The sequence below is a fragment of the Moschus berezovskii genome, chromosome 4 (genome assembly GCF_049115385.1).
Source record: "Moschus berezovskii isolate FMDL1 chromosome 4, NW_MosBer_1.0, whole genome shotgun sequence".
NCBI lineage: Eukaryota > Metazoa > Chordata > Mammalia > Artiodactyla > Moschidae > Moschus > Moschus berezovskii.
Window position 1 is genome coordinate 71,549,331 of NC_142463.1, and position 19,787 is coordinate 71,569,117.

The window sequence follows — 19,787 nt, forward strand, 5'->3', positions numbered from 1 at the left end:
TTCTTGCCACTTCTTAATCTCTTCTGTTTGCATGTATTTATAATGTTCTACAATAAAAGGGGGAAAATGCATATTTTTTGATATAGCAATTCTTTTTGAATTTATGCTATATAGTATTTGGAATTTTTTAAAACTTAAGTGTAAAGCGATGAACTTTGTATTATTGCCTGTTATAGTAATACTAAAACATTGGAAAATCCTAAATGTTCCTCAGTTGTGTGGTAATTGGAAAGGAGCTTAGCAGATGTTGGAAAGATTATTTTACATACTTTTATATTTATACAGATGGACATTACATTGACTTAAGATATATTGTTATGTGAGAAAAATTATAGAGCAGTGTATGCAGTATTCTAATTTTTGTTTTCATATATATGTAAATTATATCTACATGTAGATTATGTACATAAGAAAAATGAGATGAACAGTTTTGTGGGAGTAAGTAGCATGGGAAGTTTTTATTTTTATTTTTTTGATTTTATATTTATTTTTTAATACATAAAGCATTTTGTATTGGGGTGTAGCCAGTTAACAATGTTGCTATAGTTTCAGATGAACAGTGAAGGGAATTTTATTTTTGAGTGTGTATTTTTATATTATTTAGTTAACCAACTCCATGTTTACCTTTTACTTTTCTAATCTAAAATTAGAAAAATTAGTTTAACTTCTAATAATGGATACATTCTGGACAGGAGGGAAGTAATCAGTGACAGTAACAGGGGAAAAGGGAAGATGTACATTGTTTATCCTAGTTATGTTTGAGTTGTGGTGTTCAGTGTTATGGATCATTTACCCTTTCTTACTTTGTTTTCTCTAAAATTCCTTTGGGAAGAGGAATTTTAAAGTAGGATAATACTTTTACAAAATAACTTTATTAAAGTAGTTTCAGATAATACATGGTTTATGTTCTCTGTGTTTGTATCGATAAAATATTGGTGTGCCTTTTTCTTAGACTGTAAATTAGAGTCTATTATTCTTAGAGCAAAACTGAGATTATTTTGGCATAGATAGATTTTTAGAAAAAAAAAAAACATGTTACTTTACATAGCTTTTTTTAATTGAATTTGAACTTTATATAAAGTCCATATAGCCTTTCTGAGCTTTATGTACTGTACTCTATGATAGAGCATTGAGGATACAGCTGTCAGAAGAGTAACACGCATTCCCTGGTTTTGGTAGAATGTTTGGGTGGAAGAGTGGTGGTGTGTATTGCAGTTAATTTCAGACTAAATGGGAAGACGACTGTAAGAGCAGAGACAGTTAAATGTGTATAACTTTCTCCCAGAAGTTTGGCTGTGAATGCGAGGAAAGAAATAAGGGAAAGTGGTGGGAGGGGAAGGAAGGAATCAAGGGAATTTTAGTTTTTCTGTTTTCTCACCACTATACTTACAAGTTATTAAGAGTAGTTGAATGCTACTGGGAAAGTGCCAGTAGAAAGATTGATTGCATACTGACTCTGGTCTGTAATTCTGTAACTTTGGTCAAGTGATTTAATCTGTCTTCTTAGAGTTACAGATTTTTCATAGGTAAAAAGGGACCTGTAAAATCATTATCTGTAAAAATGTCTCCGTAGTATTGTTCTGAGTATTATCACTTTTTCCCTGGCACAGTAAATGGCTCATGATATAGGCTTAAAAAGTGATCTGTGAATAAATGTGCAAGAAGCTTAATGTATGGTTGAGCACATAGTAGTCACTCAAGTGACTTTTCCCCAGGAGTTTGGCTGTGAATAGGAGGGAAAAAGGTTATGGTGGGAGTGAGACATAAGGAATCAAGGGCAACTGTTACTAGATTAAGGGTTGTTAATATACGATGTGCCAGAAATATTAGTAGAATCAAGGTGGAAACACTAGGAGTGGAAAAAAATTTTAAATGGTTTATTTCTTATGATCGCTTTGCCAACCAAGGTCCGTCTAGTCAAGGCTATGGTTTTTCCCGTCGTCATGTATGGATGTGAGAGTTGGACTGTGAAGAAAGCTGATCGCCGAAGAATTGATGCTTTTGAACTGTGGTGCTGGAGAAGACTCTTGAGAGTCCCTTGGACTGCAAGGAGATCTAACCAGTCCATTCTAAGGGAGATCAATCCTGGGTGTTCATTGGAAGGACTGATGCTAAAGCTGAAACTGCAATACTTTGGCCACCTCATGCGACAAGTTGACTCACTGGAAAAGAGTCTGATGCTTGGAGGGATTGGGGATAGGAGGAGACGGGGATGACAGAGAATGAGATGGCTGGATGGCATCACTGACTCGATGGACATGAATTTGAGTGAACTCCGGGAGTTGGTGATGAACAGGGAGGCCTGGCGTGCTGTGATTCATGGGGTTGCAAAGAGTCAGACACGACTGAGCAACTGAAGTGAACTGAACTGACTGAAGGGCTTATTCTGTAGTAGGAGTAATATAGTGGAGAGTAAGATGGGGACAGACCTTGCCATCAAAGGTTAAAAAGGGAGAGAATTTGTTGAAGCAATGGCAGAGCATATGAAACTATCTGGAATGTTTGCAGTTGCGATTTTGTACATATTCCACTCTAGAATTGGAAGATTCTAGGTTCTTGTAGTCACCCTGGCATTCGGATGAGGTTATTTCTCACACATAATTAATTATGTCGCTCAGGCTTTAGTTTCTTTAAGGGAAGCAAAGTCTCTCTGTGACCATTGAATTTATAGCTTTCTAGAAAGTTACTTGCTAATAGAGTCATTTTCATACTGTGAAGATTTTCTTTCACTGTCTGGAGAGAAAAAACTCTCAGCCTGACATGGTGCTTTCCCTCTGATAAAATTTATTATAGTGACTCATTTTTCCATTTTTACTTCTATCACTCATCTTGTCAGGCTTTTAAGTCTTGTAAATCATCTAATTATAGTATTGAAGAGCTTTTTCTTCTGCTGATGCTGACCTGACAACAGTATATGGTGATATATATTTTTAGAGCATAACTCTTAAAATGTGATCCATGGGTCTTTTCAGGTGGTCTGCAAGGTCTTAACAGTTTTCATGATAATACTAATATGTTACTTGTTTTTCCCACTGTATTGAAGTTTGTATGATTGTGTAAAACCAGTGTTTGGTCAAACTAGTGTATGCCTTAGCGTGAAACAAGGCAACAGTGTATCCTAGTTTTACTAATTTTTTAGCACTCACAGTTAAACAAAAACACTGTACACATGCACAGAAAACCCTATTGCACTTAAGAACATTCTATTTAAAATTTTTACTTATTTTTGGGTGTGCTAGGTCTTCGTGGCAGTGTGTGGGCTTTCTCTAGTTGCTGTGAGTGGGGGCTATGTCATGTACAAACTTCTCACTGTGGTGGCTTCTCTTGTTGTGAAGCATGGACTCTAGGGCTTACAAGTTCAGTTCAGTTCAGTTCAGTCACTCAGTCGTGTCCGACTCTCCGCGACCCCATGAATCACAGCACGCCAGGCCTCCCTGTGCATCACACTCCCGGAGTTCACTCAAACTCATGTCCACAGAGTTGGTGATGCCATCCAGCCATCTCATTCTCCGTCGTCCCCTTCTCCTCCCGCCCCCAACCTTTCCCAGCATCAGAGTCTTTTCCAGTGAGTCAACTCGTCGCATGAGGTGGCCAAAGTATTGCAGTTTTGGCTTCAACATCAGTCCTTCCAATGAACACCCAGGATCGATTTCCCTTAAAATGAACTGTCTCCTTGCGGTACAAGGGACTCTCAAGAGTCTTCTCCAACACCACAGTTCAAAAGCATCAATTCTTCGGCGATCAGCTTTCTTCACAGTCCAACCTCACATCCATACATGACCACGGGAAAAACCATAGCCTTGACTAGACGGACCTTTGTTGGCAAAGTAATGTCTCTGCTTTTTAATATATTATCAAGGTTGGTCATAACTTTCCTTCCAAGGAGCAAGCGTCTTTTAATTTCCTGGCTGCAATCAGCATCTGCAGTGATTTTGGAGCCCAAAAAAATAAAGTCTGACACTGTTTCCACTGTTTTTCCATCTATTTCCCATGAAGTGATGGGACCAGATGCCATGATCTTAGTTTTCTGAATGTTGAGCTTCAAGCCAACCTTTTCACTCTCCTCTTTCACTTTCATCAAGAGGCTTTTGAGTTCCTCTTCACTTTCTGCCATAAAGGTAGTGTCGTCAGCATATCTGAGATTATTGATATTTCTCCCGGCAATCTGGATTCCAGCTGGTGCTTCTTCCAGCCCAGCGTTCCTCATGATGTTCTCTGCATATAAGTTAAATAAGCAAGGTGACAATATACAGCCTTGATGCACTCCTTTTCCTATTTGGAACCAGTCTGTTGTTCCATGTCCAGTTCTGACTGTTGCTTCCTGACCTGCATAGGTTTCTCAAGAGGCAGGTCAGGTGGTTTGGTATTCCCATCTCCTTCAGAATTTTCCACAGTTTATTGTGATCCACACAGTCAAAGGCTTTGGCATAGTCAATGAAGCAGAAATAGATTCTCTTCTGGAACTCTTGCTTTCTCCATGATCCAGCGGATGTTGGCAATTTGATCTCTGGTGCCTCTGCCTTTTCTAAAACCTGCTTGAACATCTGGGAGTTCACGGTTCACATATTGCTGAAGCCTGGCTTGGAGAATTTTGAACATGACTTTACTAGCGTCTGAGATGAGTGCAATTGTGCAGTAGTTTGAGCATTCTTTGGCATTCCCTCTCTTTGGGATTGGAATGAAGACTGACCTTTTCCAGTTCTGTGGCCACTGCTGAGTTTTCCAAATTTACTGGCATATTGAGTGCAGCACTTTCACAGCATCATCTTTCAAGATTTGAAATAGCTCAACTGGAATTCCATCACCACCACTACCTTTGTTCGTAGTGATGCTTTCTAAGGCCCACTTGACTTCACATTCCAAGATGTCTGGCTCTAGGTCAGTGATCACGTTATCGTGACTATCTTGGTCGTGAAGATCTTTTTTGTACAGTTCTTCTGTGTATTCTTGCCACCTCTTCTTAATATCTTCTGCTTCTGTTAGGTCCATACCATTTCTGTCCTTTATCGAGCCCATCTTTGCATGAAATGTTCCCTTGGAATCTCTAATATTCTTGAAGAGATCTCTTGTTTTTCCTATGCTGTTGTTTTCCTCTATTTCTTTGCATTGATCAATGAGGAAGGCTTTCTTATCTCTCCTTGCTATTGTTTGGAACTCTGCATTCAGATGCTTATATCTTTCCTTTTCTCCTTTGCTTTTTGCTTCTCTTCTTTTCACAGCTATTTGTAAGGCCTCCTCATACAGCCATTTTGCTTTTTTGCATTTATTTTCCCTGGGGATGGTCTTGGTCCCTGTCTCCTGTACAATGTCACGAACCTCCGTCCAGAGTTCATCAGGCACTCTATCAGATCTAGTCCCTTAAATCTATTTCTCACTTCCACTGTATAATCATAAGGGATTTGATTGAGGTCATATCTGAATGGTCTAGTGGTTTTCCCTACTTTCTTCAATTTAAGTCTGAATTGGGCAATAAGGAGTTCATGATCTGAGCCGCAGTCAGCTCCTGGTCTTGTTTTTGCTAACTGTATAGAGCTTCTCCATCTTTGGCTGCACAGAATATAATCAATCGGATTTCGGTGTTGACCATCTGGTGATGTCCATGCGTAGAGTCTTCTCTTGTGTTGTTGGAAGAGGGTGTTTGCTATGACCAGTGCGTTCTCTTGACAAAACTCTATTAGCCTTTGCCCTGCTTCATTCCGTGCTCCAAGGCCAAACAGGTTCAGTAGTTGTTGCAAATAAGATTAGGTGCTCCAAGGCATGTGGAACCTTCCTGGATGAGGGATCGAACCTCTATCCCCTGCTTTGGTGCGCATATTCTTAACCAGTATACTACCAGGGAACATTCTTGATGAAACATTATTTTCACTTAATCTTGAGTTTAGGTTTTTAATATTATGTGTGACAGAATAGGAAGTCCATGTAAGATATTTATGCCATTGTTTGAGTTGCTGGTTGAACTAGTAGTTTTTTCATGAAACATCAGTTTTTACTTGAAACAATGACTTGCTTGGGTTATATGGTAGATACTTTCTTGACATTCTTTTCATTTATATTTCCTTACCATTTTTTATTTTCTTGCTTTGTCCCTACGGGTTGGAGCTACTATATGGTGTCATTACTTAAATACAGTTTTGTTCCCACCACCTTTTGTGCAGTTATTGTCAAATATATTACATTCCTGTATGTCATAGCCCTAACAATACAATTATGTACATATTGTTCCATATGTTTGCTTTAGAGTAAATATGCATTTATACTGCCTTTTATGATTACTTAATTATGTTTCCTAGTGTTCTTTGTTTTTTATTTTGTGCGTGTGTACACATATGTTCATGTTTGAATTTCTACCTTGGTTTACTTAATTTCAACCCTGTGAACTTTTTTACTACTTGTAAGGTAACTCTGCTAGCAACAAATTCTCTTAGTTTTTGTTTATCTGCTAGTATCTTTTTTTTAACCTTCATTTTTGAAAGCACAGTTTTGCTGTATATAAAATTCTTGATTGACAGTTTTTTTCTTCCCTTTCAGTTCTTTGAATATGCTATTTCACTGCCTTCTGGCCTTCATTGTTTCTGATGAGAAGTTGGCTTTACTGGGGTTTCTTTGTATGTGAAGAATTAGTTTTCTTCCTGCTTTCAGAATTTTCTTTGGATTTCAACATTTTTACTGTGTTTTGTCTAGATGTAGATCTCTTTGAATTTATACTGCTTGGAGTTTGTTTAGCTTCTTGGTTTTATATATATAGATCAATGTTTTTTAGCAGATGTGGAATATCAGTCACTATTCCTTTGGATATTTTTAAAATGTAGTGTATCTTTAAAACTGAAACTCTATACCCTTTATTTAGTTTTTAAAATTTTTATTGGAGGATAATTGCTTTACAGTATTGTGTTGGTTTCTGCCATACATCAACATGTATTGGCCACAGATATACAAATACTAACTTCTCACACCTCCCTCCTCCACACCCCTGGAACTTAACCATTCTACTCTCTGTTTCTATCAGTTTGACTACTCTAATTACCTCATGTGAGTGGAATTATACATTATTTGTCTTTTTTGTCTGCCTGATTTTACTTCATCGTAATGTTTTCCGGGTTTATTCATGTTGTGGTTTGTGATAATTTCCCAGAATTTGTGTATCCGTAGGTATTGAAGATAGGTATTCCCAATTGGAAACACTTTTTTCTTCCCTACTTACTTCGTTTTTACCTAATTTTTATACTGTTTAAGAATGATCATCTACCTAGTTTTATATATTGTTGTACATTTAATTAGTTAAAAGTCTAAATTGGGAGGATGAGACCAAACAGATATTGCTTGGTTATCTTTATGAAGGTTGATAGTGGTGTGCTGTGCTGTTTATGCAGTAATTGATATATGTTACAATGTAATTTTGGAGTATATAATTTTGGGGTCTTATGCTTAAAAAATGTAAGTGATCTTACAGTTGGCTTCTCAGTTGAATATGAGTTTGTAAAAATTGGTGGCTCTCAGTATTTTTTTAAACTTCTAGAAGTCAGTATACTTGAGGGACTGTGATGCATCCCATCAGTGAACAAGGCTTCATTCAGTCGTGATACCCTGTAGGGAGGTCATGACTACCCTTCCAATGAGTTAAATATACCCATCTACCCAGAGTCACTGGTTAAGTGTATTTTAACTATATGTAGCATAATCTTTTCTTCCGTTGAAGTATAGTTGATTTACAGTGTTTCGGGTGTACCGCAAAGTGATTCAGTTTTACATGCTGCTGCTACTAAGTTGCATCAGCCGTGTCCCAACTCTGTGTGAACCCATAGACGGCAGCCCACTAGGCTCCTCGGTTCCTGGGATTCTCCAGGCAAGAACACTGGAGTGGGTTGCCATTTCCTTCTCCAACGCATGAAAGTGAAAAGTGAAAGTGAAGTTGCTCCGTCGTATCAGACTCTTCGCGACCCCATGGACTGAGCCTACCAGGCTCCTCTGTCCATGGAATTTCCCAGGCAGGAGTAATGGAGTGGGTTGTCATTGCCTTCTCCATCAGTTATACATATATATATGTATATATATGATATGTATGTATATATGTATTCTTTTTTTTTTCTTTTTTTGTTTTGGCTGGGTGCCATGTGGGATCTTAGTTCCCTGACTTGGGATCAAACCTGTGCCTCCTGAATTGGGAGTGCTGAGTCTTAACCCCTGGACAGCTAGGGCAACCCCTATATATGTATTCTTTTTAAAATTCTTGCCCATTATTGGTTATTTCAAGATATTAAATGTCATTCCCTGTGCCATGTACTAGGTCCTTATTTATTGTATATGTGGTAGTGGATGTAATCATTCTTATTCTTTATAAAGTGCTTATGAAATTATGTCATGTAGCTTCTTTTATTTTATCTAAAGAGATATGAGGGACTTCCCTGGTGGTCCAGTGGCTAAGACTCTGCACTCCCAATATAGGAAACTGGGTTCTCTTCCTATTCAAGGACTTAGATCCCACATGCCGCAATTAGGAGTTTGCATTCTGCAACTAAAGATCCCAGATCCTGTGCTGCAACTAAGACCTGGCGCAGCTAAATAAATACATAAATACATAGTTAAAAAAACCTAAATATGAGATTCAAGGCATCCTTTGCTCATAACCATGGCCTGCCCACTTCAACTTAAAGCTGTCATTTTGATTATAGCTTTCCTGAATGTGTTACCTTGGAGTGGTTGCTGAATCCTGGCCTCCCTTGGGTTGACACTGAATGAATACTGACAACTGCTATAATTTTGTTTTAAGCTTCTTTGTTTCTGGAGAGTTTTTATGATTTGAGGTACTTGTTAGTATTTTCCTAATTGTAAGGTTTTTAATGGATAAAACATTTTGATAAATACATGATTCGTATAAAAATAAGCTTTATAAGTAAATCAGTCTTATATGTGATTATTTATTTCCTAAACAGAGACTCTACAGGGGCAGGTAATTCACTGGTCCACAAGCGGTCTCCTTTACGTCGAAACCAAAAGACCCCAACATCCTTGACCAAGCTGTCTTTACAGGATGGACATAAAATCAAAAAGCCAGCATGTAAATTTGAAGAGGGTCAGGATGTCCTAGCTAGATGGTCAGATGGCTTGTTTTATCTTGGAACTATCAAAAAGGCAAGTCACCTTAATACATCTTTTGCTGTTTTTACAGTAAACTTTTAATAATCTTGGATTTAAATTTAAGATTGTTTTTGATTTTAAAAGAAATCACTGTAAGTTTTCCTCTTTTCCAGATAAACATATTGAAACAGAGCTGCTTCATCATATTTGAAGACAGTTCTAAATCCTGGGTTCTCTGGAAGGACATTCAAACAGGCAGGTGCTACTATTTCCCCTGGACATGATTTACACTTAAATTTTATTTTCTTCAGCTTGTCATTTTCTAGTGTTGTCTCTTTAGTACAGTGGAGTAAGATAACTTAAAAAAAAAATCAGGGTGGTATTCAGTCTTCAAGGAGTTATTTGTGTTATAGGTAATAAGAAGATAAAGAATTGCTCTGTTGATAAGAGTAGATTGAGGACAGATGCACATGTATAAATTACTGTTAGGGCCCTTCTGAGAACTTTGAAGAAAAATTTTAGCCGTTAATATGAGTAATACTTTGGGCTTCACCTTAACTGTTACTTGCCTGATTTAGTAAGAAGTTGGAGAGCTAATATTTATTGAGACCATATTGTTTGAATGATGTTTTGGGGGATTAGGGTATATTAAATAGCTTTAGAATACTAGAAATACTCATCGTTAAGAATAGTTTAAAATTACTGCTTAGCTATGAGTTTTTATATTTAGATGGGAAAACTAGGTTATATTTGGATACAAGTAGAAATGAATACAGGTATACTTTGGTTTGGTTATAGGTATGTTTCATGTAATGCTTTTTATTTTTGCAAACTATAATTGTTGTATGTGCTTTAAATCTGTTAAATAAAGGCATTTTCCCAGGTATCTGTTTCATGAAATTGCTATATGTATGAAAAATTATGAATATTAAAAGTGCGAGTACTTTAGCTGCAAACTAAAGCCCCAGTTTTGGTATCCTTGTGATTTGTTAATGGGTCTGCACTTAGATATTTTTATATCTCTTCATGTAGAAAGTAGACAAATTTTTTCAAGTATTTATCAACTGGGTTTTTAATTTGAATCCAAGGTGCAACTTTATGGTAGGTTACTGCTGTGTTCATATTCTTGATTTCACTCTTCTTTTTTTTTAAAGAATAAAAAGTTTTGGTAATGGAATTGGAATGTTCTAGTTGCCAGTTTTATACATGGTAATTAAGAATTAGATGGAGAGTTCAGTAGCTGTTAACTTTAGTAAAATGTTTTTTTAGAGAAATTTAAAAAATTCCAGTTTTTAGGACTGATCTAAAAAATTTAAAGGACTAAACGATGTTTTGAATCTCAAATTGAGGAGTCAGTGAGAAAAGGAATAGGAGGAGGGTAGGATGTCTCCAATAGTAGTGATACTGAATAGCTCTTATTAGCCTGCATACAGAATTATCCTCCTTTTCTTAGTTTGTAAATATGGATCCTTCTGGTGGAACTGAAACATGTGATACTGATTCTGTTCCCCTTCTATTAGCTATGTGTCCCTTTCAACTTTTCCACCTTTTTGAGGTTCCTGTGAGTTAAATATAAAGGTCTTTCTCTTTCTTCCTTCTCTCTCATCCTTCCTTCCATAAAGGAAGAAGAAAACCAGTTGTACATAGAGGTAGAAAGTTGTGGAAGTGAATGGATTGTGTCCTACATGTGGCATACTCAGTGTGTTAGTTCAGTGGCCTGTGATTGTTTTTTCCTTGCTGGCTCCTTTTACTATTCTTAGATAGCTCTTGGGCCATTTAATTCTTTCTAACACCTAGAAAGTTGCACACATATAACTTGGAGTTGCTGTAGAATGAGTACGTGAACCTGGAAATTGCGTTATGGCAGATGTCAGTGTGGAGTGTAGCTTTAATAGTTTTCTTCCTGTAAGAATCCTGCATATAGTAGTTATATATCAAAACGACTTAATAAATTATAGTAGTTTCACTCATCTAATAAGATTCTTTTAGAAAGTTTACATAAATAAAAGCAATGTATGGTCATATTAGTAATCAAAGAAATGTGCATTACAACAGATAACATGTTAAAACCATTAAATAATTTTAAAAGGATTTTGATCTTAATAACTATTTGTTATGGTTTCTGTGAAAATGATACACTGCTGGTAGCAATATTAAATTTCTATTTTGGTTATTTGCAATAAATGCATAAAAATGTTTTCCATACTTTCATCTATACAACAGGTTCATTTGTAGCAGTTTATTCAAAAGAAATAATTCAGAAGTAAAAAATCCAGATGAAAAATGTTTCCTGTAGCTTTAACAACAACAAAAAAATTGGCACATCTAAGATGAAATGGCTTTATAGTCATTTGGGCTTAGAGTAAGGGAGACTAAGAAGGCTAATAAGCTACACAAAGTTTTTGTAAACTTGATGGTAAAAAAGACATACTGGATTTCACAACTAAAGGCAATTCTCTGCTTTCTCAGGATTGTTTTCTTGAGGTGAACACGTACGTCTTTTGGATCAGCACCCTTTTTTCTGAGGAACTGCCTTCCCCCACACCAGTCTACATGGTTATAATGAGAGATCAGGCACCTACTGCAATCTGAGCCTGTTGCTCCTTTTCCAGGAAGTTGCAGATTTGGACTGAGAGGTTCTAAGTGCATTCTGGTTGCTCTTCTGACTGGAGCTATAAACTGAGAAACTGTGGAAAGCCACATCCAGCTATGTGAATAGAGCCTGAGGAGAGGAGAGAGGACAAGAGCTAAAACAAAAATGGAAAAATGTAAAAAACAAGCAAAAAATTTGGTAACCTGCATATCTAAGAATAGTCACAAAAAAGTAAATTTGGTTATTTCTACTGGAAAGAATAGCATACAACTACTAGAAGTTAGACTTCCGAGAGACTTCCCTGGTGGTCCAATGGTTAAAAGTCCATGCTCGCAACGTAAGGAGCCTGGGTTTGATCCACTAGAACCCACAACTAAGATCCTGCAGCCAAATTAAAAAAAAAAGTTACACTCTTTGAAACCTACAGTTTCTTTTGATGGAAGAAACATTACATATAGTATTAATGAAAAGAAGCAGCTCACAGTAGAGAGAATATGGTGTATCTGGGTTTAAATTCTATCCCTGATACTTGATTAAGGGTCCTTGAACTGTAGTTCCTTTATCTTTCTGAGTCTTAGTTCTTCTCTCTAAATAGGGTATTTATCTAATAAATTGTAGAATTAAAATAATATTGTCAAGAGCCTAACACAGTGCTGGCTCATAGCACAAAATTATACATTTTTATTATTGTTGGTATGTGAATAAAGTATGTGTGTATTAATATTTTATGTATATCAAAATTGGTATTATAAATGTGTTAAAAGTGATGAAATTCTAAATTTTGTGGAATAAAATTGTTTTTAGAATATAAATGTTTAAGGAAGAAATAACTTATTCAGGTAAAAAATTAACGGTGGAACCCCTCATTTTTGTTGCAGTGTGGTATTCTTTGGGGTATATTTACACCATATTTCCATATTTCAGAAGTTGGAGATCTGATAATTAGTGTTCAGCCTTTCCTTTTTGTAAATTAGTAAGTAAAAATAAATGTTCTGGATCTTGAGATTAAGGAGTCATTGATGGATCTTCCTTGCCCCTTTTCTTTAGTCTCATGATGTTAGGCAGTGTAGGGTGAGTGAGTACGTGTACATGGGTAGGTGTGTGTTCTGGAGAGTTGTTCTCGTATTCAAAAACATTGGCTTTTCCCGCCTCCCAAGATGGTGGAAACACTGGAAGTGCATGGTAAGGGATCCTGCCTGAGAGCATTTTAAATTATGCCCTTTGCCAAAAGGTAGATTAAATTGTGAAGGCAGACAGTAAGGTGTCTTCGGTTAAAGGTGAGAACACAGGTAGGGAGCAGAGAGATAGTATTTTGTGTTTAGTACTTTGCCTTGAGAGAATACCATTATGATCTGGGAAACAGATGTTACCAGCATGGGCTGCACTCTAAGTCAAAAAAGTAGTTTTGTTATATGGAACAATTCTTTACGTATATTTTAAATATTTCAGGAGCCACTGGAAGTGGGGAAATGGTCTGTACAATATGTCAAGAAGAGTATTCAGAAGCTCCCAATGAAATGGTTATATGTGATAAGTGTGGCCAAGGTAAGCATTGATTTGTTTGAATCTTGTGGAAACGTTTTGTTATATACTTAATGCTCCTGTTGACGATTAATGATTAAAAATTATTTACATTGGTAATTTGAAGCTCTCACCATAAGTTTAGTCATCAGTTATAAATATATTAATGTAGGAAAGAGAATACTAAAATGCCTTCTTTAAATTGTGTTGCAGTATTTATTAATAAAATAGAATTTGCTTTATGCTTTTTTTGATATTAAGGATATCATCAGTTGTGTCACACACCTCATATTGATTCCAGTGTGATTGATTCAGATGAAAAATGGCTCTGTCGACAGTGTGTTTTTGCAACAACAACAAAGGTATCTTTTAAGTGTTTTGGGCTAATGCCCTAAGTGGAATTTGTAAGGCACTATCAACGTAATGATTGTGTACGTTGAAAGTTTATCTGAATGAAATGAGCAGTCAGTGCTGGGTAGAAAGAGGTACTGCTTATTGTTTGACTAATGATGCTTAAGTGACTTGCAGCTATTCTTGCACTTATTTTCTGATAGTGGTCTTGGAATTGGGGCAATAATTTGAAAGAAAAGACAACAAAATAAATAAAGATTATTACTGGTCAAACAGTTTGTGATATGGTAAGAAATTTAGAATGAAAATTTCTTTGGAAGTTTCAGAAACATTTTAAAATTAGAGAATTATATTTAAAATTTTATCCTTCACTCTTTTAAATAACTTTTTCCCTCTAATATAGAGGGGTGGTGCGCTTAAGAAAGGACCAAATGCCAAAGCATTGCAAGTCATGAAGCAGACATTACCCTATAGTGTGGCAGACCTTGAATGGGATGCAGGTCATAAAACCAATGTCCAGCAATGTTACTGCTATTGTGGAGGCCCTGGAGAGTAAGTAAATACAGTTACTTAATGCCCTTAATTTTTAATTGCTTATATTGTCTACTTTATTTTTGTTACTGATTGTGGTATCGGAGTGATAGTGAATTGTAAATGCATGAGAGTATCAATAAAGAAAATTGGGGAGGATTAGAGGCCATAGTTTTATTTATCTACCATTAAATGTTTGCTGAATAAGCGAGTCAGCAAACAGTTCAAAGAATGTTTAGAAATTTACCTTTAATTTCTGATCACTGGTTCTAGTTCTGCTCTTTGAAACTAAACCCATGCATCTTATTTTTTGTAGAGGTAGCTCTTAAAATAGTTCAATCCAGTAATCATATTTCCCACTCTCTGAGTGACATACCAAGTGTTCTCTCATCTAGGCTAAAATCTCCATTCACATTCAGCATTCTTAATGACAGACGTGTTTTCCAAACTCTGTCTTTGTTGCTCTTCAGTTTTTGAGTTTACTCTTGAAATATGGTGCCATGATTTCAGAATGCAGTGTTTCCAGGAATAGTCTGACAAAATAATGAGGCTGTTAAAAATTCTACGTATTATGCTTCTGTTATTGCAAGGAAAGATTGTGTTACCTCTCTTTGGTTGAATGTGTCCCATCATATTCTTTTGGCTCATTCTCGGTTTGTTGGTGGTTGACTAAAACTTCTTTTTTTCATATAAACTGATATTAAACCAAATTGTGTACCATGTATTTGTGCTACAGTTAAAAAATGTTAGTGAATAACTTTACATTTAACTCTATTTAAATTATAATTATTGGCTTCTTGAATCATATTGGACTCCATGTTTCTTAAGACAGAGGTGCTCTCTAGAGGATGCAGTGACATATGAGTTGTTCAGTGCTGAAAACATGAATAAGTGAATATATAAATTATTTTTATTTCTTCATTCTACCTTGTCTCTGATCTTATAGCATTTTTATTTGTGGTTTAATATTTTTATAATATTTTTCAGTTTTTGGTCTCCTGTAGATTTGAAAAACATTATGTCTGGTTTCTTTGAATCATTTATAAAAGAGATACAGTGAAAAGAGATGGTTCTTTCTCCTTGAATCATTTATACCTAGTGTTTTGAAAGTGAAAGTGAAGCTGCTCAGTTATGTCTGACTCTTTGTGACCCCATGAACTGTAGCATACCAGGCTTCTCCATCTGTGGGATTTTCCAGGCAAAAGTACCTGAGTGGGTTGACATTTCCTTCTCCAGGGGATCTTCCCAACCCAGGGATCAAACCCAGGTCTCCCGCATTTCAGGCAGACGCTTTACCCTCTGAGCCACCATGGAAGTTTATAGACATTATTTTATGAAGCAGATTATTCATTGTTCTATAATACCTTGACTACATGAACTGTGTTTGATACTGCTAACACTTTAACACCTAACAGAGTACCTGGAAAATAGTATTCATTAGTCTTTTGCCTTACTAGTCGTTGTCTTGCCTTTGCCTGTATATGGCTTAAGATTAATGGTGGGGCTCACTTAGTGAGCCAAAAAATTATTTGAAGAAAAGGTATTAATTTGGTGGCAAATAAGGATATTTTTATATTAAAACCATGTACTAACTAAAAAGAGACTTACTTTAGCTGAAGATTCAGTTTTAGTATGTTCAGCTATCTGAAAGAGGACAAAATCTGTCACAGAGCCTTTATACTGGTGGAGTCTTAGATTAGGTTTGTAATTATGTTAATCAAATTTATTAAATTGCTATACTCCTTTGCATTATAATGAACAAGAATAATGGAAACAGTGAGGAATAAAGTTGCCTCTGGCCATTTGGTATATAGGACAAAACAGCTCTACATATTGGTGACCTCTGAGACTGTTGATGTGAAAAACAAAATCGCAGACTTGACAAAGATCCTTTACTAATTTAGGACCCACGTTTCCCAACTGGTGCAGTGACAAAGAATCCGCCTGTGCAGGAGACACAGAGACGTGGGTTTGATCCTGTCGTTGGGGAGATCCCCTGGAGTAGGAAATAGTAACCGTTACAGTCCAGTATTCTTGCCTGGAAAATTTCCATGGACAGAGGAAACTTGCAGGTTCATGGGGTCATGGGGTTACAAAGATTCAGACTGTATTGAGTGAGTGTGTGCATGCGTGTGTGCACACACACACACTCTTGTTAACTAGAAATAGTAGATATAGCTTTCAAGAGCTTATAAACTCTCAAGAATAAAAAGAGAGAAGGGATGATGTCAATATTAATAAACTTTTTGTGAAGGAAAAAATTTAACACAATATCAGAACTATCATGCTATAATCAGAACTATATTCTACACGTCACTTTTGTCGTGGTTTTTTTTAACCTTTACCTCATGAAAGGTAGTAATGTTAATCTTAAATTTTTTTGTATAGCTGGTATTTAAAGATGCTACAGTGCTGCAAATGTAAACAGTGGTTTCATGAAGCTTGTGTGCAATGCCTTCAAAAGCCAATGCTATTTGGAGACAGGTGAGAGAAGGGCATTTGAGCTTTACTGACTCATTTATGGTGTTTTTTTTTTTGTTTTTTTTTTTTTAGCTTTTAAAAATTGTATGTCTGTTTGCCTTTTCACATTTCTAAAGGTTTTTTTTTTGTTTTTTTTTTAAGCTTGATTCGGAAAAGGTTCAGCTTAGAGGGAAAATATTGTTTAATATACTTAAATTATACATAATTTTTAAAAAATGTAATTTTTGTGCTTTTGAATATTATTACAGAAAGCTTTTAGAGTATTTGAGTAGTGATTATATTGGTACCTATTGCCCCACAATACTCTCTGTTATTCTCATTGATACCTTTTTAAAAGAAGCTCAAAAAGGTCTCATGATAGGCAATTGGAAAAGGCCACAGAACCTTGATGCACACAGTTTATATCTTAGATCTAAAGAATGTCAGAAGGCTGACCTAATATCCTTTTTGATTAAAACAATGTGAAGTAGAGCTCTAGGAAGAAAAGTTATAGATAGAGCACTAAATGTAACGTCAAAAACCCTAGGTTTAAATCTTAGCTTATGCAGTTTATTGTTTTTCTGACCTTAGCAAAGTCAGCTTGTCTTCTGGGCTTATTTTACCAGATTATTTTTGACTTGTAAAAGTAACAGTGACTACAACATATGAGAGCAGCCGTCACAATTCTCAGTACAAACAAGTCATTAGTAAGCTGTAGTTATATGAATCTGTATGTGAATTCTGAAGGTCTCTAATGGTTAAAAAACCTGATCCTGCCCCCCATAATCAAACTGTTTTATTACTTGTCATTACTAGAGAAGAAATTCTTTACAGTGTCATGATTCAGATTATATTTTGCTTTGTGTATCAATCCTTATGTCAATTGTAGGATATGTACTTGCTGAATATTACTTTTAATTGGTAAATAATTTGTATGCACTCTTGCTTGCTCAGTTACAACTTTCTTTTTCTTTAGGTTTTATACATTTATTTGCTCTGTCTGCAGTTCTGGACCAGAATACCTCAAACGTCTACCATTACAATGGTAAGTATAGACCTTTCTATTAAGGATCAAAAGAAGAATTGTATTTTAAATCTGCAGGATGAAACTTTTCTATATACTTAGCTTAAATAAAAATTTGTTCTTCTTTATGCCTGGCTTTCTTTCTTTTCCTTTATTTATCCTCAAGCCTGATGTTATCTTTCCCAAAGGTTATCTAGTTTTATTGCTAACATAATAAAGCCATTCAGTTTCTAATGGCATAAAATATAACTTTGAAATATCTTTTAGATCTTCAAAATTCTTATTCATGTTTCTAGTTCTTTTGGGCCTTCAGAATACAGTAGAAGAGAGAAAGGTCTTTTAATATGCCAGTTTCTGCCTCAGTTAAGTAATCCTTGGGCATGGGAAGTATGATGAATTTTGGAGATTTACTGAAAATGCTTATAGTAAGTACTTAGAAATTTTTGTTAAATGTTTTACATATTTTAGGAAAAGATAGGATTTAATGAATCAGATAAAATAAAATCTGTTAAAGTGTGATCCATTTTGTAGCTTATGTAGTAGTGAAAACATGAAATTTTAGATCATAAATTACTATTAAACATCAGATTCTCTTTTAAGAAATAGAATATCTAAAATTTTAGTTATTAATGTTTTTTATTTATTTTCATATATAATGATTTATTGTGACTATGACATGATATTAACCATCTGTTCACCTAAATACTTTGGATTTTTTTAATAGCTGGTTTTATAATAATAATGTGTGATTTAAAAATAATAACCAAAACATTATTTTCATATAATTTGATTATTTTTGGATTCCAGGGTAGATATAGCACACCTATGCCTTTACAACCTAAGTGTTATTCACAAGAAGAAATACTTTGATTCCGAACTTGAGCTTATGACATACATTAATGAAAACTGGGATAGATTGCACCCTGGAGAGGTAGGTGATCTCAGAGCTAACATCATTAGCTACTTAATGTCTTTTTTATTTTGTTTTTGTTGAAAACAGCTAAGGCACGTGTGCAAGCCATACATCTGAAGTAGCATTGTATTTTTAGATAGGAAGAAATAACTGGTGAGGCTGTCAGGATCAGCACTCATTCTCCTGTTTGTTGCCTGTTGAGAAAAAATATAGGAGGAAATAAATTACTTAATTCTTCCATTTTCTGAAGTGAGAATTGCTGCAGCTGAAGATAGAAGGGAGTGAGAAATCCTTATTACTGGGTATCCTATGGTTCCTCCTTTTCTTCTAAGTTTACTATAAACTTAGAGATGTAATCTCAACATTCTTCTTTTCTCTCTTTTTGGTACTCCCTTTTATATCTTTGACTTTCAGGAATAGTGGGACCTGGTAATAATGTTAGAATAATAAGAGAATGAAGTTACCTGAATTGAGGATTATCCCTCTCATTCTGACATCTCATTTTGCTTTTCATTTGCAAAGTGTAACCACTCATGCTGTTTGCAAAGTTTTTGTTTTTTTTTTTTTTTACAAAAAGCAATGTAAAAGTTAATGCTTATTCATCAAAGATTTTGAAACTACTGAACAGCACAAAGAAGAAAGTAACTAGAGTAACTTTAATATTTACCTTTTTAAAGATTTATTTAGAGTTATTAAAATATAGGTATTAAATTTTAAAATACAGATACTAACTAAATTTTTTGTTCTATAATATGTGGAATAGATGTGTGAATTTTAGTCATGTCTTACTTTTTGAGGCAAAAACTAAACCGATATGAAATTTAGGAAGAATTTCTGCATTTGTAGCTTTTAGATATGAGGCAATTTATAAGTTTCACATCAAATAAAGTATCAAGTTTCTGTTGTTGTTCTGGGGGTTTTATGAGGCATCAGGGAGTGCACAGTACACATTTATTAAAAGTAATAGGTCAGTTGTATAAAATAAACACCTGTGAAATACTTAGATTTTAAAATCAATGATACTAAGATCAATTGAGCTAAGATTTTTGAGTGTTAGAAATTAGAATATAATTCTCATTAAGTTTTCTGTTAAAAGCTTCTTTTAGATGACTGGAGAGAAAGTGAGTGACTTGTAAATATGATAAATTTTAATAAACTGATTAGTAATGGGAGAAGAAAATGTAAGGCACTATTAAGTATATTGTTCTTTATAGTCATCTGAATATTTAATGTTCTCATACATTAATTTGAAATACTTTCTTCCTAGCAGTGATTCTTTCAGCACTTCATATGCAGATACATTTATATTTCTGTTAGTG

General features: G+C 35.2%; 1 protein-coding gene across 4 annotated transcripts in view; it reads left to right on the forward strand.

Annotated features, from left to right (window-relative positions):
* The window catches only part of MTF2 (metal response element binding transcription factor 2), a 92,583-nt gene that overhangs the window by 41,615 nt on the left and 31,181 nt on the right, over window positions 1-19,787 (forward strand). The window contains exons 2-10 of one of the 4 annotated variants that reach the window (XM_055401704.2): window positions 8,931-8,947; window positions 9,028-9,129; window positions 9,249-9,334; window positions 13,118-13,213; window positions 13,451-13,551; window positions 13,944-14,092; window positions 16,460-16,555; window positions 17,508-17,576; window positions 18,363-18,486. In XM_055401704.2, the coding sequence (XP_055257679.1) occupies window positions 13,138-13,213; window positions 13,451-13,551; window positions 13,944-14,092; window positions 16,460-16,555; window positions 17,508-17,576; window positions 18,363-18,486 (615 nt within the window). In that variant the 5' untranslated portion in view covers window positions 8,931-8,947; window positions 9,028-9,129; window positions 9,249-9,334; window positions 13,118-13,137. Of the gene's footprint in view, window positions 1-8,930; window positions 9,130-9,248; window positions 9,335-13,117; window positions 13,214-13,450; window positions 13,552-13,943; window positions 14,093-16,459; window positions 16,556-17,507; window positions 17,577-18,362; window positions 18,487-19,787 lie in introns of all 4 variants that reach the window. The other 3 variants (XM_055401703.2, XM_055401701.2, XM_055401702.2) reach the window with 3 other exon arrangements.